Below are 24217 nucleotides of genomic sequence, written 5' to 3' on the forward strand. Positions count from 1 at the left end.
CCCCGACAGGAGGAGCGGGGCCCGGGCCTCCGGGGCGCCCCTGAGGGGAGAAAGGCAGCGGCGGGGCAGCGGCTTCCCGGGACTGCGACATCTGAGGGAGCAAGGCTGGCTTTGTAAATATAAAATGGAACGGTGGCTCAGGGCAGAGCCTGCCTTAGGGTGCTGGGTGGGTCACTGTGAGGATGGGGCAGGTTTTGGGACCGGGTGTAACCACAACAGCCCACCCTGAGGGGAGAGAAGGGGCTGCTCCCCTCGGGGGGATGTGGGGGGCACCACAACGGGTTCCCACCGGGCTTGGAAACCCCCAAATTACACCAAACCCCCAAATTTCAGGCGAGCCTGATGCCTTTTAGCATTTCTCTCTGCCCAGCACCCCCTCCCCTCCCTGAGAAGCTTTTTGGGAGCAGAGTGGTGGCATTTGGGATGGAGCTGCGTGAATAATTAGAGTAATTATGGGAGTAACTTCCCAAACTTTGTGCTGAGTGGTGCTAAGGGCTCGTTTGTACGATTCCCATCTCCTGCTGATCTTCCAGCCCTTTCCCTGCTCCAGTTATTCCTGAAGGGAGGACAGGATTGCACCCAGGCCTTAACCTCTGCTCAAACTTCCACTGGGGTTTAGAGCCCACCATGCCCAGTCCAGTCTTAATAGCTGATCATTTCCCTTGCTGTCCAAACAGTATTTCTTGGTTTTGTTCCTCATTTCACTCCATTCTTTTTCCCCTCCTTATTTATTTATTTATTTATTTTTAATTTTAAATTTATTTCTTTTTTAGATTCCCGGAGTTTGAACTCGAGTTATTTTTACTCAGAAAGCCCAAATCCCCCTTTGTTGGTGGGCAGGCACGGTGGCTTCTCCTCACTCCACAGAATCCCACAAATAATGCTGTGTCCTTGCCATGCTGTGAGGACCAGCAAGTGATTTGGCTTTCCCATTTGCACGTGTCCCACTGAGCAGATAAAAGCCTTGGATGCAGAATTCCTTGGTTTTTGTTGGTTTTCTGGTGGCCAAAGCAGCACTGGAAATCCTTTTCCTTCCTGCCAGCCGCAGAACAGTTCTATCCATGCAGAAGCTGTGGCCCTTCCAGAACATGAAGGTGAGTTCCTTGAGTTTGTTTTTCCACATTGCTGGGACCTGGCTGTCTTCTCCAGGCTCTCCTTGGTGCCTGTTGCTTGTTTTGTGCTCTGGTGCTGCCGTGGGTCCCTTCCCCCCTTCCCATGTTTCCATTAATCCTGGGTGCCAATCCCAGTTGGGAAAATGCAGCAGGGTAAAACCTAAAGCAGGGAAGCTGGAAAAGGAAATTCTGCTCTGGAGGTGCCCTCCTGGGAAGGGAACAGCTTTATTTTGGGCTTCTCTCTCCCTTTGCTTCTGCCTGCATTTAATGATGCTTTTCTTGCTAATTTGAGCAACTTAAAACATCAAGACTTGTAACAAGAGGCGGGTCTGAGCTGTGGGTTGCTGAGTGTTTTTGTTTGGAGAGGAAATTAGGGATGGGATAAGTAAATTTCCAGAGGATTGGGAAAAGCTGGAAAGCATGTGGCGTTGACATTTCCATCCTTTGGTTTTAGGGCAGGTGGGTGCAGAGCCTGGCAGTGCCCTGCCCCAGAGCTGGCACCTGGTTTGGGGGGTTTGGGGTGGGATGTGGTTCTCTCTGTCCTGGCACATCCCCCGGGGTTTTCCCTGCTGTGCCAAGAAAAGGGATTTCAGCCCAGGGCTGTAACAGCCCCACAGGCACTGCCCAAACCCTAACAAGAGCCCCGAATGATTTGGGGATTTTATGCAGCTTGTTATCTTAGGTGTAGGTTTTTTTATTTTATTTTATTTTTTTATTTGAAATCCCAGCACGAAATAATCCTCTTTTTCTGGTCGGAATAGAAATGGCTTGATGCCACGAGGCAAAAAAAAAAATAAAAGGCAGCTCTACCCAGTAGCTGTGCTGATTTGCAAGGCTAGTGAGAGACTACAGAAGGCGTTTTCAAATAGACTCCGATATTTTCAGTGCTTGAAGAGGGCCCGACTACATGACACCTTTTTTGAAGCCCTGATTTACAATGGCCCCAGGCTGAGTGCATTATAATTTGCTGCCAGAAGTTCCAAAGTCGCAGTACTTTCAATAATGAGGAGAGAAACCCTAATACGAGAAGACTTTTTCCCTTTTTCCTTTTTTTTTTTTTTTTGGCATTGTGTTTAATGAAAAGCTAAAAATGTGCTAATTTGTGAGTCCTGTTGTGGTAGTGGCATCGGAGGCTTTTGAAATGCGTTACTGACTTGGGGAGTATTAAGGAAAAATGACATTTTGCTACTAGCAGAAAAGTCAATTATAATGTTTCCACACTTTAGAAAATTGCTGATGCAGGATGGGAGTTAATAGAACAGTCAGCTTCACTTTGTGTTACCGGATTTGGGGGGTTTTGCTGAGAAACGTCGGCTTGTGTTTTAATTCTGATGGCAACTTCAATAACGGACTGCCACAGGTGCTGTGCGCTTGGGACTCGTCTCAGGGAGGGTGTGGTGTATTCCCTGGGGTTGTTCCCACCTGGAGCTGGTCCCTGTGCCTGCCTGGCGTGCTGCAGACTGCACAGGAGCAGGGAAAATGAGCGTCGATAAAGATTTAGCGTTTTGCAGTCACTTTGATCCCTCCCTGGTGGTGCAGGAGCACTGAGCCTGCTGCACTCTGCAGAAGAGCTCTGCTCACTTAGTTAAAAACATTTAAAGCCTGGATCAGGAGGAAAGAGCTGTCCTTCCCCACTGTGCTCTCGATGGAGTTTCCCCCTCCATCTCCTGGAGAAGAAAACAGCAGAAAACTTTATGTGAGCTCTTGGGGAAAGGAGGGTGGGAGCTCTGGGGGCCTCACTGTGGTTGCCAGAGGGTTTTTGTGCTGCTGGTAAAAACGCCAGTGCTGGAGCAGTCGGTTTTCAGGCAGGCAGGGGCAATCCCAATAGTCGCAGTTTCTGGATTGGTACAGGTGAGGAGGCAGAACAGCTCACACTCATCGATTTCCCACCCCATGCCACGGGCAGGGACACCTTCCACTATCCCAGACTGCTCCAAGCCCCATCCAACCCGGCCTGCAACACTTCCAGGGGTCCAAGGAGAGCCACAGCTTCTCTGGGAACTCCACTGCCTCCCCACCTTCACAGGAAATAATTCCTTCCCAGTATCCCATCTATTCCTATCCTCTGGCAGTGGGAAGCTGTTCCCTGTGTCCTGTTCCCAAGCGTGGCCTTGGGGGCTGTGTTTAAAACACATTAAAACCCACAGGGCAGGGAAATGCCAAGGGTTTATTCCTTCTGCTCCCCCTTCCAGGTGTTCCAAAGAGGGGTTCCTGCTTGGTGTGGTTTAAACTGAAGGATGGGGGAGTGAGAATGAAGACTTTTACAAAAGTCATGTCATATGTGGTTCTCGTGGGTTTGCAGGAAGCAATTAAGCCAATTAATTTATTGGTAAATTATCTGATGATGAAGTACAAAATAACTGCAATGAAACGCTGACATTCACATTAATACCAAATTAGTTACTGTATTATGACTGTTCTTACAATGAATGCCCAGTAATTTAATAGTAATGGGACATTTAAATAATTTAGCTGATAATTCTCTAGATCACTTACATATATAAATGAGCATGACAGCTTCTTCTCTCAACTTTGCTGCTGCTGGATTGCCTGCCACCTCCAGAGCAGGAGGCAGAGCTGTGGCCCCTGTCTCTGCTGTCCCTCAAAGCTCACCTTTGGCTGGCTGGAGGAGGCAGGATTTTCCTTCTCTATCGGACTGTGGGAATGCTGTGGCTGGAAAGCAGAGTGCAGCTGTGCTGGGCTCAACAAAGCCAGAACCTTCTTTCCTCTTTCCATGGAAGATCTCTGGGTGGAGGTGTTGGAGGAGCATTTCTAGAGGTGTTCCTGTGAGAGCCTCCCAGCAGGAAGGATGTTGGAGATCCAGCCAGGGCCACTTCATTGAATAATTCAGCCACTGACACTCAAATTACTCTGTGTGTTGTCTCTGATGCAGCTGCTTCATTCCTTTTTCAAACAGCTGCACTCTCTTTAATAATAATAATTATAAACAGCATTAAAATTGCTCCTCATTCTGTCCCCACAAGAAGCTGAGGAGAGCAGGGGCTCGGCAGCCCCACAGGGCAGAGGTTTTCTCCTTTAAGGGGTGGTTTGGGTTGAAGGGACCCTAAATCTCACCAGTTCCACCCTGTGCCATGGGCAGGGACACCTTCCAGTGTCCCACATTGCTCCCAGCCCTGTCCAACCTGGCCTGGGATGCTCCACCACCTCTTTGTCACCTCCTGCACCCACTGAGATGTTTGTAGCTAAACCAGCTGTGGCTTCTAGAGCCTCACAGAAAGAAATAAATGCAAGGAGCCCCCAGTGCAAGCTACACCTAAAAGATAAATTCCCTGGTGTTTTTTTCCCCTGTGAACTGGTGAATACTGGGGAAAACCTGCAGGTTTGTGGAAGTTCAGCATCCCCCCTGCACGGGGTCGGCGCTGTGCCCTGGAGATGGATGTTGCCAGTCAGCTGCTCTTACTTTGCTATTGAGATTGCAGTGAAGCTGCTGAAATATGAGTTAATGGGCTTGCTTACATCCTCCCGAAATGTGGTCCTTTCATCACATCACGCCGTGCTGTCAAACCTGGTGTGGAGAGGAGGGTTCTGCTGTCAGCAAGATTGAGGGCAGAATTATCCAAATTAGTTTCCTTGTGGATGAGAGCAGAGATGAGGGGTTTTAGACACAAACCCTGTCACCTCTTTGGAGAGCCTGGCTTTTCTCCCCTGGGATGAAGTTAGAAGTACTTATTTGATAAAATTGGGGTGTGCTGCTGAGTTTGGGGAGCAGCCTGCTCCAGAGAAAAAGGGATGGAAAGGTAACATTTGTAGCAATGGATTGAACCCTGGGGCTGGCAGCTCATGGGGTCTCTTGTGTGGGTCATGTGGAGGAGATTCCAGCAGCTGGATTACTGCTGGGGGAAGGGCTGGTGTCCATCAGGAATGTCCTGAGGGGTTGCACAGGGGAGATGTAACAAGAATTTCCTCTCTTACTGCTTGGATCTCTTTGGCAGGGCTGGAGGTGCAGCCATGAGGTTGGAAGGGTGAAATTATGGGGAGCCCTGTACCAGGCAGTAAAACATAGCTAGAAAGGACCACAAAAATCCCAGACTGGGGTGGCTCTAGCCTATGTGCTGGGATAGCCTACAGGGAGGAAATTCCCTTTATTAACCAGACCCATCCCATTCCTTCCACTGTGCACAGCGCTACAATTGCTTGAATAATTTTCTGTGCAGTTAGTTACACCCAGGAATCTTCCCAGGCTTTTTTTCTCAGGCATTCCTGTTCCCATTTGATTTCCTTTTAGGAGCAGGAGTGGCACAATACCATCCCGTTCCCAGCAGCTTCTTCCAGCAGTGCTGCCCAGCTTGTACCTCTCAGGCTGTTGATACAGGCACAGAGAGGTTCCTCAGATCCCTGGGGATGGTGGGCCAGGTATTTCCAGTTACCTGTTGTCAAGTCCACACAGGAATTCTCTGATCAGAGGGTAAAACAGGTGTTTGTGGCTCTTATTTATACAAGACCTTGGTGAATATGATCCTGTTCCTGACATGAAGGTGGTGCTGGCTCCGTCAGTGTAGGATGGCCCAAAGCTTTACAGTGTTCTAAGCACTTCTTATAAATCCTTTGCCCTCAAAATTGCTGATTTGTAAATAAACAAGCTGCATTAAGCAACAAACACATTACTGTTTGTGCAAACAAGCTAATTAGGCATTCTTTTCTACAGCAAAATAGATTAAAGACAGATTTTGGTGGACATCCACTTGAATTAGCACGTAGCTGCTTTGCTTTTTTCTGCTGACACCCACATGTATGAATTTGTCCATGCTAAGGCCTCAAAAGGTGCAATTTCTCCTGCAGCTGTGTAAATATTCAACTTGTGGTGGATTGCACAAAGTGCCTCCTAATCCATCCCAATTAAAAAGCAGTCTTTATAGCTGTAATAGTTTTATTGAGGACTGTAATGCTTTAGACCCACAGATACATAAAGCAGTTAGTTTTATAAAGCATATAGGATATTAAAGTAATGAAAGACATTAAACTGACATCAATTTTTAAGGAGAGTTACTTGCTGAAATAAATGAGTATAGCCTAAAAGTTGATGGCATGTTACAGGCCTGAGTAATGAACCCTTCTGCCCCCTAAAATCTCTTAGAATAAATAATGCTTGAGCAAGTCAGTGGTCATTAACTCTTTATCCTCTGAGAGCTACATGTTACATCTCATCTAATTTATTTTTTTTTAAACTTTTAAAAATTAATTTGGAGAGGAATTCTCTTCCCTGGAATATCTATAACTTGAGGAGCATTAATCTGCTGTGCCTTCCCAGTGAAGCAGAGTTGGGAACTGGGTAGGGCCAGGTGAAAAATCCTTGAGGAAATTACTTTTTCCCTTTTCCTTTCTTTCCTTTTTCTTTTTCTTCTTCCTTTGCTTCCTGTGCTGCGCTCCATGCTTTCCCAATCGGTGTCTTGGCATACCAGGCCTGGAGAGTTAAAAACCATTTGTATGTTTTAATAAAATTAAAAAAAACCAAACCAAAAAACCCAGGGCAAGACAGACCACTTAAGCCTTTTACTACTATTACAGAGCATTCTTTAAAAAAACCAAAACTCTTTAAATCCAGGCTGGCTGGTGGAGAAGCCAAAATGAAACCCTCAGATCTCTTGAGAACATTTTTATACCAAGAAGTGCAGCAATTGATCGAGCTGAGTCTCGTTAACAGCAATACTTAGCTGGGCCATTTGTGTTGCTATAGTTATGGAAATGTTAAATTCCATGATCAACCCTATTTCCAGAGAATATAGCTCTTGTCAGAGCTCCCTCTGCTCCAGACTTGGCAACAGACAAATCATCCCCTTCTCGTGCCTCTGCAAATCGATGCAGACAGCTTTGATTTCGATGAGGGAGCTTAGGAAGCAAAACAAACCCCGAACATTAAGAACCTGTTTATTGCTTTCAGATGCCTGTTCACAGGCCTGTGACTTGTGAATGATTCTGGTGGAGTTGCTCTGCAGACTTGCCCAGCTCCTGGGCTGTGTGAGAATAATGTGAAGTGAAGGAGAAGGGGCGGCTTTAGAGTCAGCACTGGGTAGGAATTACTCCTTCCCTGTATGTACAAGAACCTTTCTCAACAAAGTCCTGCCTAAACCACAGATTCAAATTCTGCCAGGCATTGATCATGATTGATAAAATGCCTCCCTTTTTCACCATGGGCTGCTATTCAATGCCACATCTCTGCCTCCTCTGCCTATGTCATCTCCAACCTCCCTCTCAACATGGGATCCTGCATAGTTGGCCTTTTCCATCTGATCCATCCCAAATCCTGCTTCCACCTTCAGCCTCTTAAGGCAGAATTTGCCTTGTGTGAACTTTGCCCAGTGTGTGTGACAGGAAGAGAAGCTGGGAGAAGAGGTATTGGAAGGGTATAGGGAAGGAAAACTCAACATCTCCTCTCCTGACCCTGAATGGTCCTTCTTGGTGTCATCTTCTCAAGAGCTTCTTATGGGCTTCAGGAAGGGCTGATGATGACAGGCACCCTGCAGATAAACACTGTCAGCAGGTGGCTGACAGGGATCAAATGTCCAGCTGCCTGCTGGACACTGCAGTTCTGCTTTAATCATCTGAATTAGCAGAGCACCTCCCCACCAAAAACCCTGTTCTCACTGGTAAAAGCATCCTCCGGCCTCCTGTGTGCTCACATCTAGGCAGGGTGTGGGTGGTGGTGGGCAGGAACCCCGTGGCTCTCAGTGAAATTGAATTTTGCTGCCTTAGTCCCAGGCCAAACTATCCTGGTCTGGGGAGAACGACAGAGCTGGGATGTGTTGCTGCTTCTGGCCCTTCCCATGAGTGGGATGAGAGGGATGAGGGTGATTGTGAGTTTGAGCTCCAGCAGGAATTGCCCTTCCCTGGCCAGGAGAACCCAGTGATGTCTCTGGCCCTGGATGAGACTCCACCAGGCCACAGGCATTTTATTTTCTCCTCAGTTTTGTGTCCTGGCTCTAACACCCTCTAGGCCTTAAATGGGAGGTGGAGAGAGTAGGAAAACCTTGCCAAGAGCTTTTTGTGAGCTTAATGGGATGGAAAGAGCTCTTTGGTGTGGTGAGCATCTCCCTGCCAGCTCTGGGTCTGGCAAAGGGCTCGGAGGCATTTGGCAGGAGAAGCCAAGAGACTTGGGATATCTCTTTCTGTTCTCTTCCCAATTCTTTGTGCAAATATTTCAGTGCACAACAGTAACTTTTTGTCTCTTTAACTGGTGTAACTGTTCCATGAGATGAGTGAAGTCAGCTCCTCAGACACAGCTAAAATAAAATCCATAATAAATAATTATACAATAAAATTTTACCACCAGCATCTGAACTGGGGATGGAAGTTACTGGCAGCAGTGACTCATCAGAGTTAAAATATTTGGTTTTTGGAGGAACGATGTCCACAGGCTTTGGGCATTTGGTGTTTCTGTGGCTGCCACATCCCTGGAAATGCTCAAGGCTAGGCTGGATGGGGTTTGGAGCAACCTGGTGTAGTGGAAGGTGTCCCTGCCCATAGAATGGAGTGGAACAAGGTAAGATTTAAGGTCTCTTCCAACACAAACCATTCCATGATTTTGGTCCAGTCACTGCCAGGCAGAACTGGTGGGGTTAGCTGGCTTTGCCTCTCCAGAAATCATTTCTGTATAAGGATTTGTAACAACCACCCTGGTGCACTAATTTATAATTTCAAAAAATGTGGACATGTAATTGGGGCAGAAATTTGAGTAAATGGAAGGGAGAAATCACATTGTCACAAATTCTGCATTATTTATAATCATTTTGGAACACTGGCAGAATATAAATGTCAGACTGGGAGGTTCATGCTTTCAGGGAAGGAAAATCAAAGATTCATCACAGGGCTAATCTTCACTTTGATCACAGTGTTTTAGCTGCCCCACTTCCACAAGGGACAAAGCAAAGCTAGGGGAAAGGTCCAGAAATGGCAGTGATTGGAAGCTTGGGAAGAGGGGCTTCTGTGTGAGGAGAGATGGGGATTACTGGAGTTAATTAATGCACAAGGCTATTTTGACAATCCTCTTCCCCTGTGCCATCTCACAGGTGCTGCAGCAAGGCTCCATGACATTTAAGGGAAACAAAATTCCAACAGATAAAAGGAAATACTTTCGTAAGGGCTGTAATTAATGCAAGGAGATGATTGCCATGGGATGCTGAGGACAGGATCATTTGAGCTATGTTCCAGATGAAGCACTGCCTGGGCACTTTGTGCTGCACAAAACAGGCACCTTTTATAGTGACTGGGATAATATTTTCAAGTTAAACTCCCACTAAATACTTCCTCTCGTGTTTCAGGGTACAAATGGATTACTACTTGGAGCTGGGAAAGATGGAGTATTTCTTTTCCTCTTTGCTGTAACACTGAACCATTAGCCTTTCCCTGAGGAGAGATATTGGTTTAGTGAGGAAGCATGAGGTAAAAATAAAAAATAAAAAAAGAGTAATTTGCCAAATATTGCAAATGCTGCCTGTGTTGAGGGAGCCAAATGGAAATGGGGAAGTACTCAGCAGGGCTGGGAGAAATATCCACTTCCATTAGGTCAGTAGTGGAAGGAAGAAGCCTTGGAGAAAGTTGTGAGAATCAGCATCCTGTTTGTGGTGGGAGGTGCTGGGGGACTCAAAGAGCAAGACAAGGAAACCTCTCAGCCAGGAGGAGTGGGGGGTTTGTAAGCAGCAGAAATTGTCAGGGGTATGGGATGCAGAAAACTCTTTTGGGGTCTCCTGGAACAGTACACAGGTCTTACCTCATTTGGAGCCCCTGGTGTGGGCTGCCTGCAGCTCCCTGGGGCACAGCAGGGCTCTCTGCCCAGTGGCCAAGGATTTTGTAGCATTTCTCAGGCTTGGAGGTGATCCGTGGATATTTGAGGCATGTGTAGAATCACAGAACCACAGAGTGGTTTGGGTTGGGAGGAACCTTAGAGCTCATCCCATTCCACCCCCTGCCATGGGCAGGGACATGTTCCACTATCCCAGGTTGCTCCAAGCTCCTTCCAGCCTGGCCTTGGACACTTCCACAGAGCAGCAACAGCTTTCCTGGGCACCCTGTGCCAGTGAATCAAATACACCTCAAATGCTCTCAGTTTTGCCCTCAGGATTTTATAAGCCTCGAGGGCAAAAAGAGAAGAGGGATGGAGCTTGAGGCAGAAACTCATTTCTTTTAAAGCCTGAAGTGAAAACTTTTCAAGAAATTCTTGTTTGAAATGATTTAAGAGAAGGGTTTAGGTCTTGATCCCTGTGTGGACATTGAATGGCCAGGTGCTTTGCCTTCTCAAGGTGATATATCCAGGCTTGCTGGAAGGAAAAGGACAAATGCATGGAATTATTGGCCCCTGTGTGTTTCATCCACGCACGTGGAGGCCACTCTGCCCAACATGAGCAAGAGCAGGTTCACAGGTTCACCAAAGCACTCTGCCAGCTGTGCTGCCAAAATAAGGACTGGTTTGGCACATCCCCAGATTGGGAGATGGGTTTTGGTGGTGTTGAGCACATCATTCAAATAGTGAGGTGCCAAGCCACCAGCACAGTGAGCACATCCCTACATCAAGTGTGGCTGGACCTGGCAGGGAATGATAAAAGACAACAGAGCTCTGGAAGTCACCTGAAACATTTCCTCCTCCTCTTTGTACACTGGGTCGTGTCTGGCCAGAGAAGTGACAAACTCAGCAGTCCTCAGTGGCTTCCTGGCCATCTGCAGCAGCCTCAGCTCGGTGAGCACAGTGTGCACCACGTCCACAACGTGTCCCTGGGTGAAGCCATCCGACACCTGGGCCAGGCAGTTGAGGTTCACCCGCTGGCTGAGGGCCCCACCAGCCTGCAGGATGTAGTGCTTCCATAGTGCTGAGCATCAGGACATGGAAAAGAGACAATGTCAAGGCAGGAATTTAAAGGAAAGCAGGAGAAAGAGATTTTATTATTATTTACTTTGAAACTGAAACAAGAAAATAAGGGCTATCGATTGGGAAAGCCAATATTCCAAATTTTTTTGTGTGTGCTTTCCTTGACCTTCAGATTTGCAGCACAGAGGCCTTTAGGCATGTGTGTTTTTAAACCCTTACTGATAATTTTTGGCCACCACTCAGTACTTTTCAGCAAGTCATGAAGGGCACATAAAGTGAGGTGGGCATGAAAGAGCTACTTTTCTACACAGAAGCTGTCCAGCATTCCCATTTGGATGTGCAGAGTTAAGTACCTTTACCAACAGCCTGTTTTTATTTCTCTGACCCTCCTCACAGTTTATTCCTGCTGAACTGAGGGCTGCTGGGGGGCCTCCATGTCCCAAAGGCTTCCAGCTAGGCAGGCATGTGCTGCAAGGTGCAAATTTTATGTGATTGGAGTTTTACTTGTTATTTAAAAGGTGAACCTGGTTGTATCTTTCAGCTGTGAACTCTGTGCCATGATTGTTTCCTTTGGGGTTGTGAAGTAGCTGAGATTTTGTTTCCAAAAAATAGGAATAATGCCAATATTTTGATTTATGTTAAGTAAGGATCTGTTTCAGAGAAATTTAGGAGATCTTTGATGTTGTCTCCTCAGGCTTTGCTTTAAAGGATTGCATAGAAATACTTGGACAAATTGGGAGTATTGTGGATGAGAGGTTAAAAATGAGACATTTTTATGAGACATTGAATGAGACATTTTGAGTGTGGTGTGCTGGATTTAGCATGAAGATGTTGGGAGAAGGTTGATGCTGCTGGAAAAGCTGCCTTCCTCTTCCTTGGATTGCGATGTCGATACCACGGGCTCCAGCCCATAACTATTGACAGCTCTGCACTGCATTTCTCACTCCAGCAAATTGTGGTCTCCCACTTGAATTGCACTTGTGCTCAATAAATATTGGCTGCATCACTAATTCATAAAAGAGGAATTGATGCACACAAGAGCAAGCATGCTCATATATTGTGTGCTGCAGCTCCTGGTGCAGGTGTGTAACACAAGGCACTGCCTTGCCTGGGTGATTAATGGCAAGAAATCAGTATGGGATTGTGAATCTTCCAGTTTAATGATTTCCATTGTATATTTACTGTTCCCACTGAGCACAGATTGGAATACTCTGGTCTGTAAGCAGAGGGAGGGCTGCAGCAGACAGGTAGCTGTGCATTGTGCCTTACAAGTATTTGTTATATCGTTATTTTTCTGTCAAAATGAGTTTCTTTCCTTCTCAAATGGGGTGTCAGGCACTGAAAACTGTCAGGATGGGGAGGTGAAGATCCTGTTTCCACAGAACTCAAGGGAAGGTTTGAGCTGAAGAACAAGCCAGCCACTGTCTGAAATGGGGCAGGGTGAAAGATTTAAAACTACAAGTTTGTTTTGCTTTAAAATGCCACTTTTTGGACATTCTTAAGTGTGCAGTTGAAATCTCTTGAGCTGGCCATTTTTTTGGACTCCAAGTTAATGGTGAGAGTCCCAGAATGTGACAGTTCAACCCCCAGAAGTGAGCACAGCTAAATTCAGCTGCTGTCACCTCCTTTCTCTAGGTTTTGCTCATGTCTCCTTATCTCTCAGCAATTCCTCAGAGCTGTAACCTAACATGAAACACATGTTCCCTTGCTTGGTGACCAATTCCCATCCCCACCAGGAAAATTATGGAACATGGGAGAGATTTACAATGTGCTAGGCAGCCAAACTCTGTCTTGGGCTTGCCCAGATGTGCATCACCTGGGTACCTTGGCTGCCCCTGAGGGATGCAGGATGAAACTGGACTGCACAATGTGTTTGTAAGAGTTTTGTGACAAGGTGACCCTGTGGACAGAGCAAAGGTGTGGCAAGGTCCCTGAGCTGAAAGTGTTTTCTTTTATTGCTCTTTATTGCAGACTTCAGGGTGCTTAAAATCTCAAATCATTGGAAGTTTGTTTTATTAGACCAATTTACATGGCTAGGAGAAAAAAAATCCCTGTTTTCCTTACAAGCTTAGAGTCTCAGTACATGGAATATTCAGTGAATTTGTCAGAATTTGGGAGGGTCTGTCTATTACTGTAAACGTTTGATAGACCAGGCATGCAAAATCATGGATGCCTGTACAATTTCTCTTGTGGAGCACAAAAAGTGGAATTTGTGTGAGAGAAAATTTAATCTTCCTGACATGGTTTTGGAGAGGCTGAGAAGTTGTGTTGTTGAGAATATGGAGACTGGAAATTCAGAACTACAAACTGGAACCAGAAATTCAGAATACCTGGGTTAAAAATAAAAATAAAAGCTTAAAATAGAAAATGTGTGTTGAAATAGGATTTTGTGTTTCATACATGGAGGAAAAACCAGCTCAGGCTGAGCTTGGTGCACACTAAACTCATGGAAAAATGTGAATTGATGGTGATGAGTATTTTAAACTCTTCTCCCAACTTCCATTTTATTATTTGGCCTTTGGAGTAGCCTGTATTGATTTAAGCAAAATTTGCAGGATTTGAGATACACCAGGGGCATGGCTTGAGCTGAAGGGCAGTTCTGAGGATAAGCAGCTAACGAGCAGGGATTTTAAACACTGGGATAACGAGAAGGACCTGAAATACTTGCCTAATCTTGTCAGGTAGTCAGGCTTTGGAAGGAGAATGATTTTCTGGTAGACTTTGAAGAAAGGTCCCATATTGGCACTGTAGGGCTTGCTGGTGGTCCCCACGAGCAGCACCCTGTGGTTGGGCTTCAGAGCCCTCAGGAACTGGGGCAGGAACTTTGCCAGGCGTTTGGCACTCACCTGCAGCACGTGGGAACACGACAAGGAAAGAGTTGTTAAGGATGCTGACAGCTCAGAGTTAATGAGCTGGAGCTGGACCTGCTGTCTGCAACAGGATTTGGGGGTTTTGTTGGTTTTTTTTTAGTGGTCTGGTTGTATTTGGTATGAGCAGATGAGGTAACACAAGTAGGAAGATACTGCTTCCTCAAATTCAGGTAAACACTTGATTTCTGTTTCTGTGCCAGCTCCTTTCACTACTGAATTTACTGGTCTGGTTATTGAAAGGCAGGAAGGAAACAACTAATTCAAAGAAGGAAATCCTTATTTTCAGCTCAAGGAGAAATATTGCAGGGACCTGCACACCTGATGAACCTCACAGGTAGAAAATTGTAACCCAGCTGGGAATCTTCCCAGCTCTTGGAGGTTATGATTTTCTGACTTCTGAGTGTGAAAAATACACTCCCTGTTTATTACTGTGTTTTTTAACTTGCTGAGGCTCTGAGAACAAAGGTTCTGGGAGCTCAAGGTTCATTTCTTTGCAATAATTCACTGCTTGACTTTGTAACACATATTTACAGATGAGTATTGAGCAAAACCTTTTATTGGAGGGTTATATTTGATAATGTTCAAGTGAATATTGGCTGGAGAAGCCTAATCAGGTTGTTGTGGTGTCATTACTGCTAATCAATAAGCTTTCCCACAAGTTTTGGGGTAGAGTAGCACCTTTTTTTCCCCCCTAAATAAGCTTGTCTTAGCACAATACATCTGGTGGACCATTCCTTTTCTTCTCATAGTCATGCTATGCATTTTTCCAAGTGTGCCAATTGCTTAACCAAGATAATGAGTTGAGCATGTCTCAGCCCCGGGGCTGAGGGTCCCCTTTGGGGCTGGCCAGGGTGAGCCAGCTCGTGGTTTTACTCCTGGTGGCAGAAGTGTCACCTGGGGATGAGCACCATGACTGATACTTGCTTTGGCTTCTGAAGGCTGAGCTTAGCTCATCTTTTAGGCTGGGGCTTGGAGTAGCCTGGTCTAGTGGAAGATGTCCCTGCCCCATGGCAGGAGGTGGAACAAGATGACCTTTAAGGCCTCTTTCAACCCCGACCATTCCATGATTCTCCAAATTTCCAGCACTCCTAAGAGACTTCCCCTGACCTCTGCCTGTCCCTCCAGGTTCCTGCTCTCTCCTCTAAATGTTGGATTTGCTGTGAACAGTTTGGGATGTGTGGGATTCCAAGCCTGGAGCCAATAGACTCCCACCAAGGGACTCTGAAGTGGGCAGGACAAGAAATTTTCCCACAGTGATGGCTAAGCAAGCAAGGATTGTGAGTAATCCAGGCTGATTTTGGCCCCTAATCGTAATTTTAATCCCCATCTGCACTTTCTTCCAGGGTTTGAACCCAAGAGAAAAGTTCCTTCTCACTGTGGGGACCACTAAGGGCATTGACCACTGCACACCCATCACCTCACCCAGCCCTGGCAGAAGGAACAGCTCCAGCCAAGGTTGGGCTGCCTTGAGTTGCCTTTCCAAAATACAGGCTTGTCACCCCACAGACACTCTAAAAAAAAAGGTTTAATTTTTCACATAAAGCTCTAAAAGCAAAATATTTTGCAGGCAACAGGAACTGGGGCAAATTGCTCCCTGCTGTGGTGTTGTTGCTGTCACTGTGGGGCAGTCTTTTAATTTTCTTTCCAATGGGGAAGCCACACAGGAGAGGAAGAAATGGAAGCAGTGGCATTAGGACTCCTGGGAGCCCAAAGAAAATAATCTGTAATTGTAACTATTCAACACAGGCTCTTTGTTTTTGCAGTGGAAATTTATCCTTGTTACTTTATTGTTCACTTTGGCTCCATCCAATTTCTCAAATTAATAGAGCTGAACAATTTAAGCTCATCTCAACTTTTAGCTCCTTGCCTCATATTTTGAAATTCTCTATTATTCCCTTTTACTTTCCAGTGCACTGATGAGCAGTGACTGGACTATTTTTAAATAAAGCAAGGATAGGTGGAAGAGAGAAATGTGACCTCTTGGGGGCTCTTAAGAAGTCACAAGACTCTCTTAAAAGCTTAAAAAAAAAAAGTTAGCGAGACAAGCTATTATCAAGCAAGCTTTGGCAGGTCTGGTCATAGAGGTATGTGCTAAGCTAAGGAATACACTTGTTCCTTTGTGTGGGCTCTAGTGCAACAGGAGAAATTATCTGCACTGAAATAAAGAAGAATTCACCTCTTCTTCTCCCTTTGGTGCCCCTTTGGGAAACATTTTCTCCGTGTCTCCAATCCACACGACTGAAGGCTGCAGTTCCTTGCCCACCTAGGAGAAAATGGGGGAGAAAAGGCAAGGAGTTGATTAAAACAGCTGCAGTTTCATACCTGGGAGCCTGTTGCTGTGCTTTTGAATCCAGATTTCAGCAGCTCAATTAGCCTGGCTTATTTTTTATCCCCAGGAATGTGCAGCAATCATGGATAACATTTGCTCAGCAGCCTTGGCAAATCCAACTCTTTCTAGTTAGGAATTGAGCATCAAGAGCCCACCCCAAGCTGGATCATTTTGTCTGCTATGCTTATCTTTAACTTCTCAGCAGAAATTCAGTTGTGATCTTACAAAATGAAGCCTGGATTTGGTGTTCAGTGGAAAATTATAGTCCAAGAGCAGTTTTAGGCTGAGGCTGGGATCCCACCCTGGATTTCTGGATGGGGAGACAGGCAAGACATGTCATGCTGTTGCATGAGAGGGAGGGCACTAATCATTAAGCAAAAGAGTTTGTCAATTTTCTGATTGAAACTCCAGTATTTAATTTGCAGTGAGCCCAAGAATGAAATTTGAAAAGGTGGGGGTGGGGGGCATTGTCCAAAAATGGATTTTCTTGCTCCAAAGTCAGAGGCACCATACCTCTGGTTCACAGCAGGATGGCAGCAATGCTACAGGCTTTTCCCACATCCTGTACTCTTCCCCATTGCTATAGAAACGCCAGAGGTTGAGCTGTTCCAGAGGTTTAGACATTCTGCTGCCAAATTTTAATCACTTTCCAGTGGCTCTCAGAGTTTGCTCAGCAACAAAAGTGATGGCTCGAGTAGTCAGCGGTAACGAGAGAGAGGCACAGCATCCTTCTATCCTGCCTTTTCTTTTCCCCCCTTTAATTCCCCCTAGTTGAAACTGCTGCTTCCAGGAAGGCAGCTTACAAAATCCATGGCCTGTGTACATCACAAGCTCCTGTCTGATTGACAGGCAGGCAGGAAGAATTAAGTTGTGAGCATTGTCGTTCGCAGCACCGCCGTTGATTTTTGCTGTGTTTCAAAGAGTGAGTGTGTCTGTGCAGGAGGGATGGGCTGGGGATGGGGAAGGAGGGCAGGAAATGAGGGATGTGCAGTTTGTTTGCTGTGCTGCTGCTGGGGTGAAGTGGAAGCAATGCCACCTTCAGCGTGTGACACTTTTATGGATGGCAACTGGTCAGTCCTAGAATGTGTCCAGTGATACCTCCAAGTCCAGAACAGTTGGATTGTAAATCCTGGAATGGTTTGGGCTGGAAGGAACCTTAAAGCTCATCCCATTCCACCCCCTGACATGGGCAGGGACACCTCCCACTGTCCCAGATTGCTCCAACCTGGCCTTGGACTCGTCCAGGGATCCAGGGGCAGCCACAGCTTCTCTGTGCCAGGGCCTGCCCACCCTCATATATTTCTTCCCAGTATCGCATCAAAACCTATTCTCTGTCAGTTTAAACCCCTTCCCCCTCATCCTGTCCCTGCAGGCCTTTGTGAATAGCCTCTCTCCATCTTTCTTGTAGTCCTTTCAGGCACTGGAAGGAGCTCTAAGGCAACTCCAAAACCTTTCCTAGGCTGAACAATCCCAACTGTCTTAGCCTTTCCCTGTAGGAGGGGTGCTCCATCGCTCTAATTAGATTGGTGGCCTCCTCTGGACTCAGTCCAACACATCAGTGTCCTTCCTGAGCTTTTTCCTTTGTTGGATGGCAGGAACTCAAATATTTAGTGTTAATAGTGAAGATTAAAAACAATAAAAACAACATATCAGAAAAGGTATCACGTCCTCGGGGAGCCTGTTCAGTGCCTGAGGCTGCAGTGGGATGTGACAAGGAAATAAGGATAGGGGGAAGGTTACAGGGGCTACAAAAGCTGTTGGCAAAGGTTGAACACTGCTTATGTCTTGTCCTTTTGGTGGGGTCACCACAGGCTGGGAGCTGCAGATATTCCTTGTTTGGTTTGGAGATGGTTTCTGTGATGAGCAGCCCCCTCAAATGCAGCCTGAAGGCTGAAATCAGATTATACCTTCATTTTAACTCTCACAGGAGAGCGCTTACTGTTGTCACACCTTTCATTTTCTTTGCCCCTTTTATTTCCTCACTAAGTAGAAATATCAATATATAACCTCAGTTTTGGCTCTTAAAGAGAGAATTTCCTTCCTAATTTCTTTTTTTGAGGCAAAGAGCTGAATGTGGAGAATGCCCTGCATGTATTTTTTGCCCAGAAAAGCTGTGGATATGACATCCCTGGAAGTGTCCAAGGCCAGGTTGGATGGGGCTTAGAGCAATCTGGGATAATAGGTGTCTCTGCCCATGGCACACTGGATGAGCTTTAAGATCCCTTCCAACCCAAACCATTCCATGATTTTTCAGGTGTTAATAGACATTAACACAACCCAATTCAACACACTGTGTTTGGGCAGGCTGTTTCTTCTTGTAAATCCACATCAGACACCCAGAATCCATTGGAATTAATTTAAATTGTTGGCAGATCTGTAGATCTGCATACCCCCCGTGAAAGTGCTCCATTTGAATTATCCATGGACAGTTTGAATCCGTGGATAATTAAATGCACTGTACATAATTAATTTGTAATTGAAATTTTATTAGCTTTGCTGCAATTCCACAATTTGTTGGAGCTGCCAGCAGATGGCCCCTTAACCCTTCTAATACCACACTGAGATTTGCTCTTGATGGGAAAATCATTATGGGGAAAAAAAATAAAATAAAAATCCCTCTCATCCTGCTGTCAACAGTCATCAAAGATCAAACAGCACTTTTGAGAGCCTTGGGTTCAGCTTCTCAAACCTGGGAGCCAGAGTTTAGCAGTTAAATTGTCACACTTGAAAATGCAGAAATGTGATTCTTGCCCAGCACATGTTGCACAAGGCTCCTCCAAACTAGAAGGGTTTGATGGAATTTTCTTTTTTTTTAAAGGCTCAAGATTTTTTTGGAAGCTCAAGTTATTGCTGCAAACTGCTTAGTGCTCTGTATTTTATACACCCAGAAATGCTGCACTGAAACCTGGGATTAGACCTTATCAGTGGGAGCAGGTAAATATTCCCGTGCTACAGTGATGATGCCACTGTGTTCTGGTTTGTGAGGCAGAAAATGACTTGCAACAGGATAAATTTAATTTTTAACCTTAGGGTAACACAAGTTCAAGCTGCTTTTTCACAGAAATAACTGCATATTTGAGCACTGTTGATACTTAACACTTCAAGCTTCTAAGAATTCCAGCAGGCTGAGCTGCACCAAGAGCAGAATTGTTTTGGATGCTGGAGGAAAGACTGTTCCCAAATTTTAGCTGTAATGGGAGAGTCTTGTGTGGCATGGAAGTGCTAAACACACAAAGAATTCTGTCAGTGTACCAGGACAAGCTCTTCAACCTGCCAGAAAAGTGCTCTGTCTGAAGGGACAATACAGCAGTGGTTATGAAATGAACATGAATCAGTAGGGGAAAAAAATAGATTAATGGCAGACTTCAAAATTCTGTTGCCTCTAAAGGCTGGGGTTGTATCATTTAATCTAAATCAACTCCATCATATCCCTTCTTTTGGGTCTAACACTTTTATAGTCACCTCTGACTTGCTAAAGAGCCTGATAAGAGTCCCCCAGCACTGATGGTGTTGAAATATTTCTGGACAATATTTCTGTGTCCCTGCACAGCACACAGCGAGCTGCTGACACACACAGACAGACACACAGACACACACACAGACACACAGAGCTTTCCTGCTGGCATTTCCTCCTGGCCACCTCTCTCCCAGCCTTTGAGCCTGGTCAGTGCTGCACTATTAACATTTCCCCAGGTGTGGCTTTGGGCACAATGTGCTCTCTGTGTGCTGCTGCAGCCCTGAAGAGGGGATGAACCCCCAGAGAGGGGCTGTGTCCCTCTGCTAGTGATTAACCCCCTGGCTGCTTTATTTGCTCGTCATTTTTATTGCCCTGCAGCTAAACCTCGTGAAGTACCTGCCCTTTTGTGTGGCTGAGATGTTCTCCCCTCTCACCTCGGTCCTTTCTGGATCTGATTTTGCTTCCATGCATCCTTCACTGCCCTTCCTTGCATCTTTCCCGTATTTTATGGGGGTGTAGGAGAGCCAAACGACTGCTTGGCAGGGAAATGGGGATTAATTGGAATATTCCTGAGTGTTCTGGTTCACGCTTGAAGGGTGAGGGTTGTTTTGGGGAGGATTTCTGGGAAGGGATTCTCTACTGGAGACAGATTATACTGGAGACTCTCGCTCCGAAGCAGAGCTGACCTGGCAGGATCTGCCGTGGCTTTATGGAGAACACAAGTGCTCAAGCTTGGTGTTTTCAGACTCCTCTTTCAATAGTTTTCCTATTCAATATCAATCTCCCTTACATCTCCTCTGAATAGGCAGATTGAAATGTTGGTGTTTTCCTGCTCTGGTATGAGAAGTCATTTCCTCTGAATGACATTAAAATGCCTGCCTGGAGTAACACTCAAGCCTTTCTTGGATCAGGACTGCTGTGTCTCTTTTAAGTCTCCTCCCTGAAAAGGGGAGGGAAAAAAAAAAAAAAAAAGAATTTGGCTTTTGCATCTGAAACAAATTAAAGTTTCATTTTTTCCCCAATCCTATTCACTTGTTTAGGGCGTCTCCCACGAAACAATTGCCAGCAGCCACCACTTCAGTTATGGAAGAAAAGTTTCCTAATGGTCATTTTATGCTCTCCAGAGTTTCCTTTCATTACAGAAACTCTTTTGTTTGCACATAGGATAGGTAATCAAAAGTGTGAGGTGACTTCACCTTTATCACAGAGCACCATTAATCCTTATTTACTAAATCCTGGTGTTTAACAGTGGTTGTGTGGATCAGAAGATAAGAGGGAAAGAACTGTCATGTTTCCTGTCATTCACTCACAACTTGCAGTGGAAGGTCTGTATTTTGCTTGACTAACTCTCCATAAAGGCACTTCTGGGAAGCTGCAGTACAAAGCTGGCTTGGCAACAGTTGCTGTTACCAAAAAAACCTGCCCAGAAGTGCCTGATTCTGGAGATTTGGGGGATTTTCAGTGGTCTCTGCACACAGGACCCTCTGCTGAGGGGTACTGTGCTGGGTCAGATAAAACCAAGAGCTGGGATTATTAATGTCAGCTGCAAGATACCAACTCCTGCCATGCTTTGTCTGCCACATGTGCCACTGTTCAGTCTCACAGTAATCCAAATAACCAGATTTTTGTACCATGGTGAAAAAAAGGGGAGGGCAGTTACCACTGTTCAGCTTTCTCTTGTCAAGGAATTAGTTTTGAATGTGCATTGCCCCTGTGTTTTTCTTCAGTTTGGGTAGCAGTAAATTCCTGAAAATCTGGATTTAGGAGATTCCTAATCCTGTGATTCCTTGTAAAACTCTCTCCTTGATACATAAACAATTTTCCCTGTTGCTACTTGTGCCCATTTCTTTTTGTCCCATTGCTGTGCACCTCTGGGCAAAGCCTGACTCTGTGTTATCCCATGAAGCCCCTGAAAACAGCACTTAAATTCCCTCTCACTCCAGCTTTCTTTTAGCCTGAAACAACTGGATTTGTCCAGATGTCTCACATGCTCCAGCCCCCTCATCTCCTCTCCTCTGGACCTGCATGTCAAGGTCTGTGTTTAACAGGGCAGCCCAATACTGCACACAGCTGTGGTCTCATAAATACCCAATAACAGGGATAATGAATTATTTTAAGGTGTTTGCTGTATTCTTGCTGGCACTGGCAGATATTTGGCTGAGTTGGTTGCTGCATGGACTTGACCAGAGAGAGGGGAGAAGAGGCACATTTGGTGCTGTCAGGAATAAAGAGGTGGATTTTATCTGCAGAGGTGCTGGGTGCAGGATTGTTTCCAGCCTGGATCTGAGAACCTGCAGGGTCTGAGCTGAAATCCTCAGCAGATGGGGATGTGCTGGTGACTCAGCCATGGGGACAGAAGGTGATGGGAGAGGTGAAACAACCAGAGGGACTGGAAATGAAAACTGAACTCAGTGGATTTGAATGATGCTAGGACAGGCCAGTGTTGTGTCACAGGGTCACAGGATGGCTTGGGTTGGACAGGACCTTAAAGCCCATCCCAGGCTTCTCCAAGCCCCATCCAGCCTGGCCTTGGACACTTCCAGGGATCCAGGGCACCCACAGCTTCTCTGGGCACCCTGTGCCAGGGCCTCAGCACCCTCCCAGGGAAGGATTGAACATCCAGGAAAGAGAAACCCTGTGCTGTGCCACTGGCTCTGCTGTTAAAGCAGCAGAGTTTGAAACAGTGCTGCTGCTGCAGTTGGAACAAGTCACCTTTGAAGAAGAGAGAAATAAGCTTGGAGTGCTCCCCATGATTTTAAGGAAGGGGTTGGAGAGTGTTTCCAGTTGTTTTTAATTAATGTGGAAAAATGTAAGGGTTTGTCTGTACCTGAAGGCACACATATACATGATGTGTGTGTATATGCTTATTAATGTCTATAAATACACATTTTATGCATGCTCCTCTGATTGTTCATATTATTTATATGCAAATATACAGAAAAACCCCTTGCCATCTCCAGCTGGAACCTGGTCCAGGAGTAAAAAGACTTCCCTTGTTTGTCCTGTGTCCCAAGTCCTTGTGCTCTGGCAGGGACTGTGTGAGGGCAAGGATGGCGTGTGCCGTGCCTGCAGCCAGACCTGAGCTCTGCCATTGATGAGGGCAGAGAAATGAAGTGGAGAAAGGTGAAATGTGCAGAGAAGAGGGGCTGTTAGCTCAGGATAATGTCTCTAAATCGTGTCAGGGAGTGCCAGGCCTAGTGGCAGTGCCACAGCATCAAAGGTGTGTGTGATCACAGCACTGTCACAGGGCTCCTCGGGGATTGCTTTGCTCCTGACTGCGAAATGTGGCTTTCCTGGGAATGGAGGCACCTGTCACAAAACCTGCTCTAAGACTGGATTTCATAGAATACTTCTGATAAATCCCCAGAAAAAGACAATTTTAGTAGACCACTGGCACTGGAAAAATACTACATTTGGCTTTTTCCTATTTTTTTTTTGTCTGAAAATGTTTACCAGCTCCCATCCAGAGCAGAAATGCTGAGGACTTAGAATCTGGAAGAAATCTTGCCAGGATAGTGTATTTTTAAAATTTTTTGGTTGGTTTTTTGTTTTTTTTTTTTTCTTTTTTGAGGAGGGTTTGGGCTATGTTCTTCACAGTTCATATGCCTGCTTTCATTTCCAGACTTCTCATACATTTCTGTTCCTGTAAACCTGAACCAGGATTCATTCATTTGAAGAGCTTGCTGATAGGCAGAGTGCAATATAGGGGAGAGAGCTCTTGTCCAGCAACAGTCCCAGAGAGGAAATTTCTGACCACCCCCAGCCTAGCATTTGATTAAATGCTGCATGGCAAGCATTCCTGGCTGATGTGCACATAAACAGAGAACAGAATTTTCTTTATCTGTGCTGCTTTTCATATTCCAGGTAACACAGAGCTCCCATAAATCTTAATGTGGAAAATATGGCTGCTCCCAGTGATTTCTCCAGGGGCATTAAATCCTCTGCAGAGCTGCACACACTGGCTGTCAACAAGTGGTTTCACAGAATCACAGAATCATTTTGGTTGGAAAAGACCTCCAAGATCAAGTCCAACCTTTGACTTATCATCACCTTTCAATCAGCCCAGAGCACTGAGTGCCACATCCTTGGACACCCCAGGGATGGGGACCCACCACTGCCTGGGCAGCCCCTTCCAAGGTCTGGCAGCCCTTTCCATGGACAAATTCCTGCTGATGTTTTGAACACTTGAAGGCAGGGAAGGAATTCCAAATTGGGTTGAGCAGCTTTGCCCAAGGTGTGGATGTTCCTTGTTATGGAGAAACTACAATTCCCTGTTTGGCCAGAAAAGAACTGGATCACCTTGAGAACCATGTGAAGCATCATTATGACATCATCCCTGCCTGGACACTTCCCAGCAATGTTGGAAGGAGAGAGGTTGAAGAGGTTGGCTCCTGTTTCTGTGCAGATGGCATGGACCAACATTTTCTTTCCAACACCAGCAGGTCCTGCCAGCAACAGGGATTTCACCAAAGGAGCATTCTCATGGACGATCTGGGAACCTGTAAAAAGTCATAAGGCACTGTTATTGCTTTCATTTAAATCTGCCATAAAGGTAATGGAATGATTCCTCCTTTTTTATTCACCATAAATAATTGATAACGTGAATTAATTGTTTCCTTACTATGGCCTGAG

At 45.8% G+C, this 24217-nt stretch overlaps 1 protein-coding gene and 1 long non-coding RNA gene across 5 annotated transcripts in view; one reads left to right on the forward strand and one right to left on the reverse strand.

Moving 5' to 3' along the window:
• Nucleotides 1-47: 47 nt before the first annotated feature.
• On the forward strand, nucleotides 48-23593 carry LOC117244699. Its single transcript, XR_004498248.1, has 3 exons — nucleotides 48-113; nucleotides 774-1094; nucleotides 23450-23593. It is a non-coding gene; the product is annotated as an uncharacterized LOC117244699 (long non-coding RNA).
• IQCA1 (IQ motif containing with AAA domain 1) overlaps nucleotides 5933-24217 on the reverse strand; it is a 97687-nt gene continuing 79402 nt past the window's right edge. For 3 of the 4 annotated variants that reach the window (XM_015634928.3, XM_015634930.3, XM_015634927.3), the window contains 5 exons: nucleotides 23885-24084; nucleotides 15976-16062; nucleotides 13598-13775; nucleotides 10692-10930; nucleotides 5933-6534 (listed from right to left, as the gene is read on the reverse strand). In XM_015634928.3, coding sequence (XP_015490414.1) covers nucleotides 6433-6534; nucleotides 10692-10930; nucleotides 13598-13775; nucleotides 15976-16062; nucleotides 23885-24084 — 806 coding nt within the window. In that variant the 3' untranslated portion in view covers nucleotides 5933-6432. The remainder of the gene's footprint in view (nucleotides 6535-10691; nucleotides 10931-13597; nucleotides 13776-15975; nucleotides 16063-23884; nucleotides 24085-24217) is intronic. The other variant, XM_015634931.3, reaches the window with a different exon arrangement.

The sequence above is a fragment of the Parus major genome, chromosome 7 (assembly GCF_001522545.3).
Source record: "Parus major isolate Abel chromosome 7, Parus_major1.1, whole genome shotgun sequence".
NCBI classification, from domain to species: domain Eukaryota; kingdom Metazoa; phylum Chordata; class Aves; order Passeriformes; family Paridae; genus Parus; species Parus major.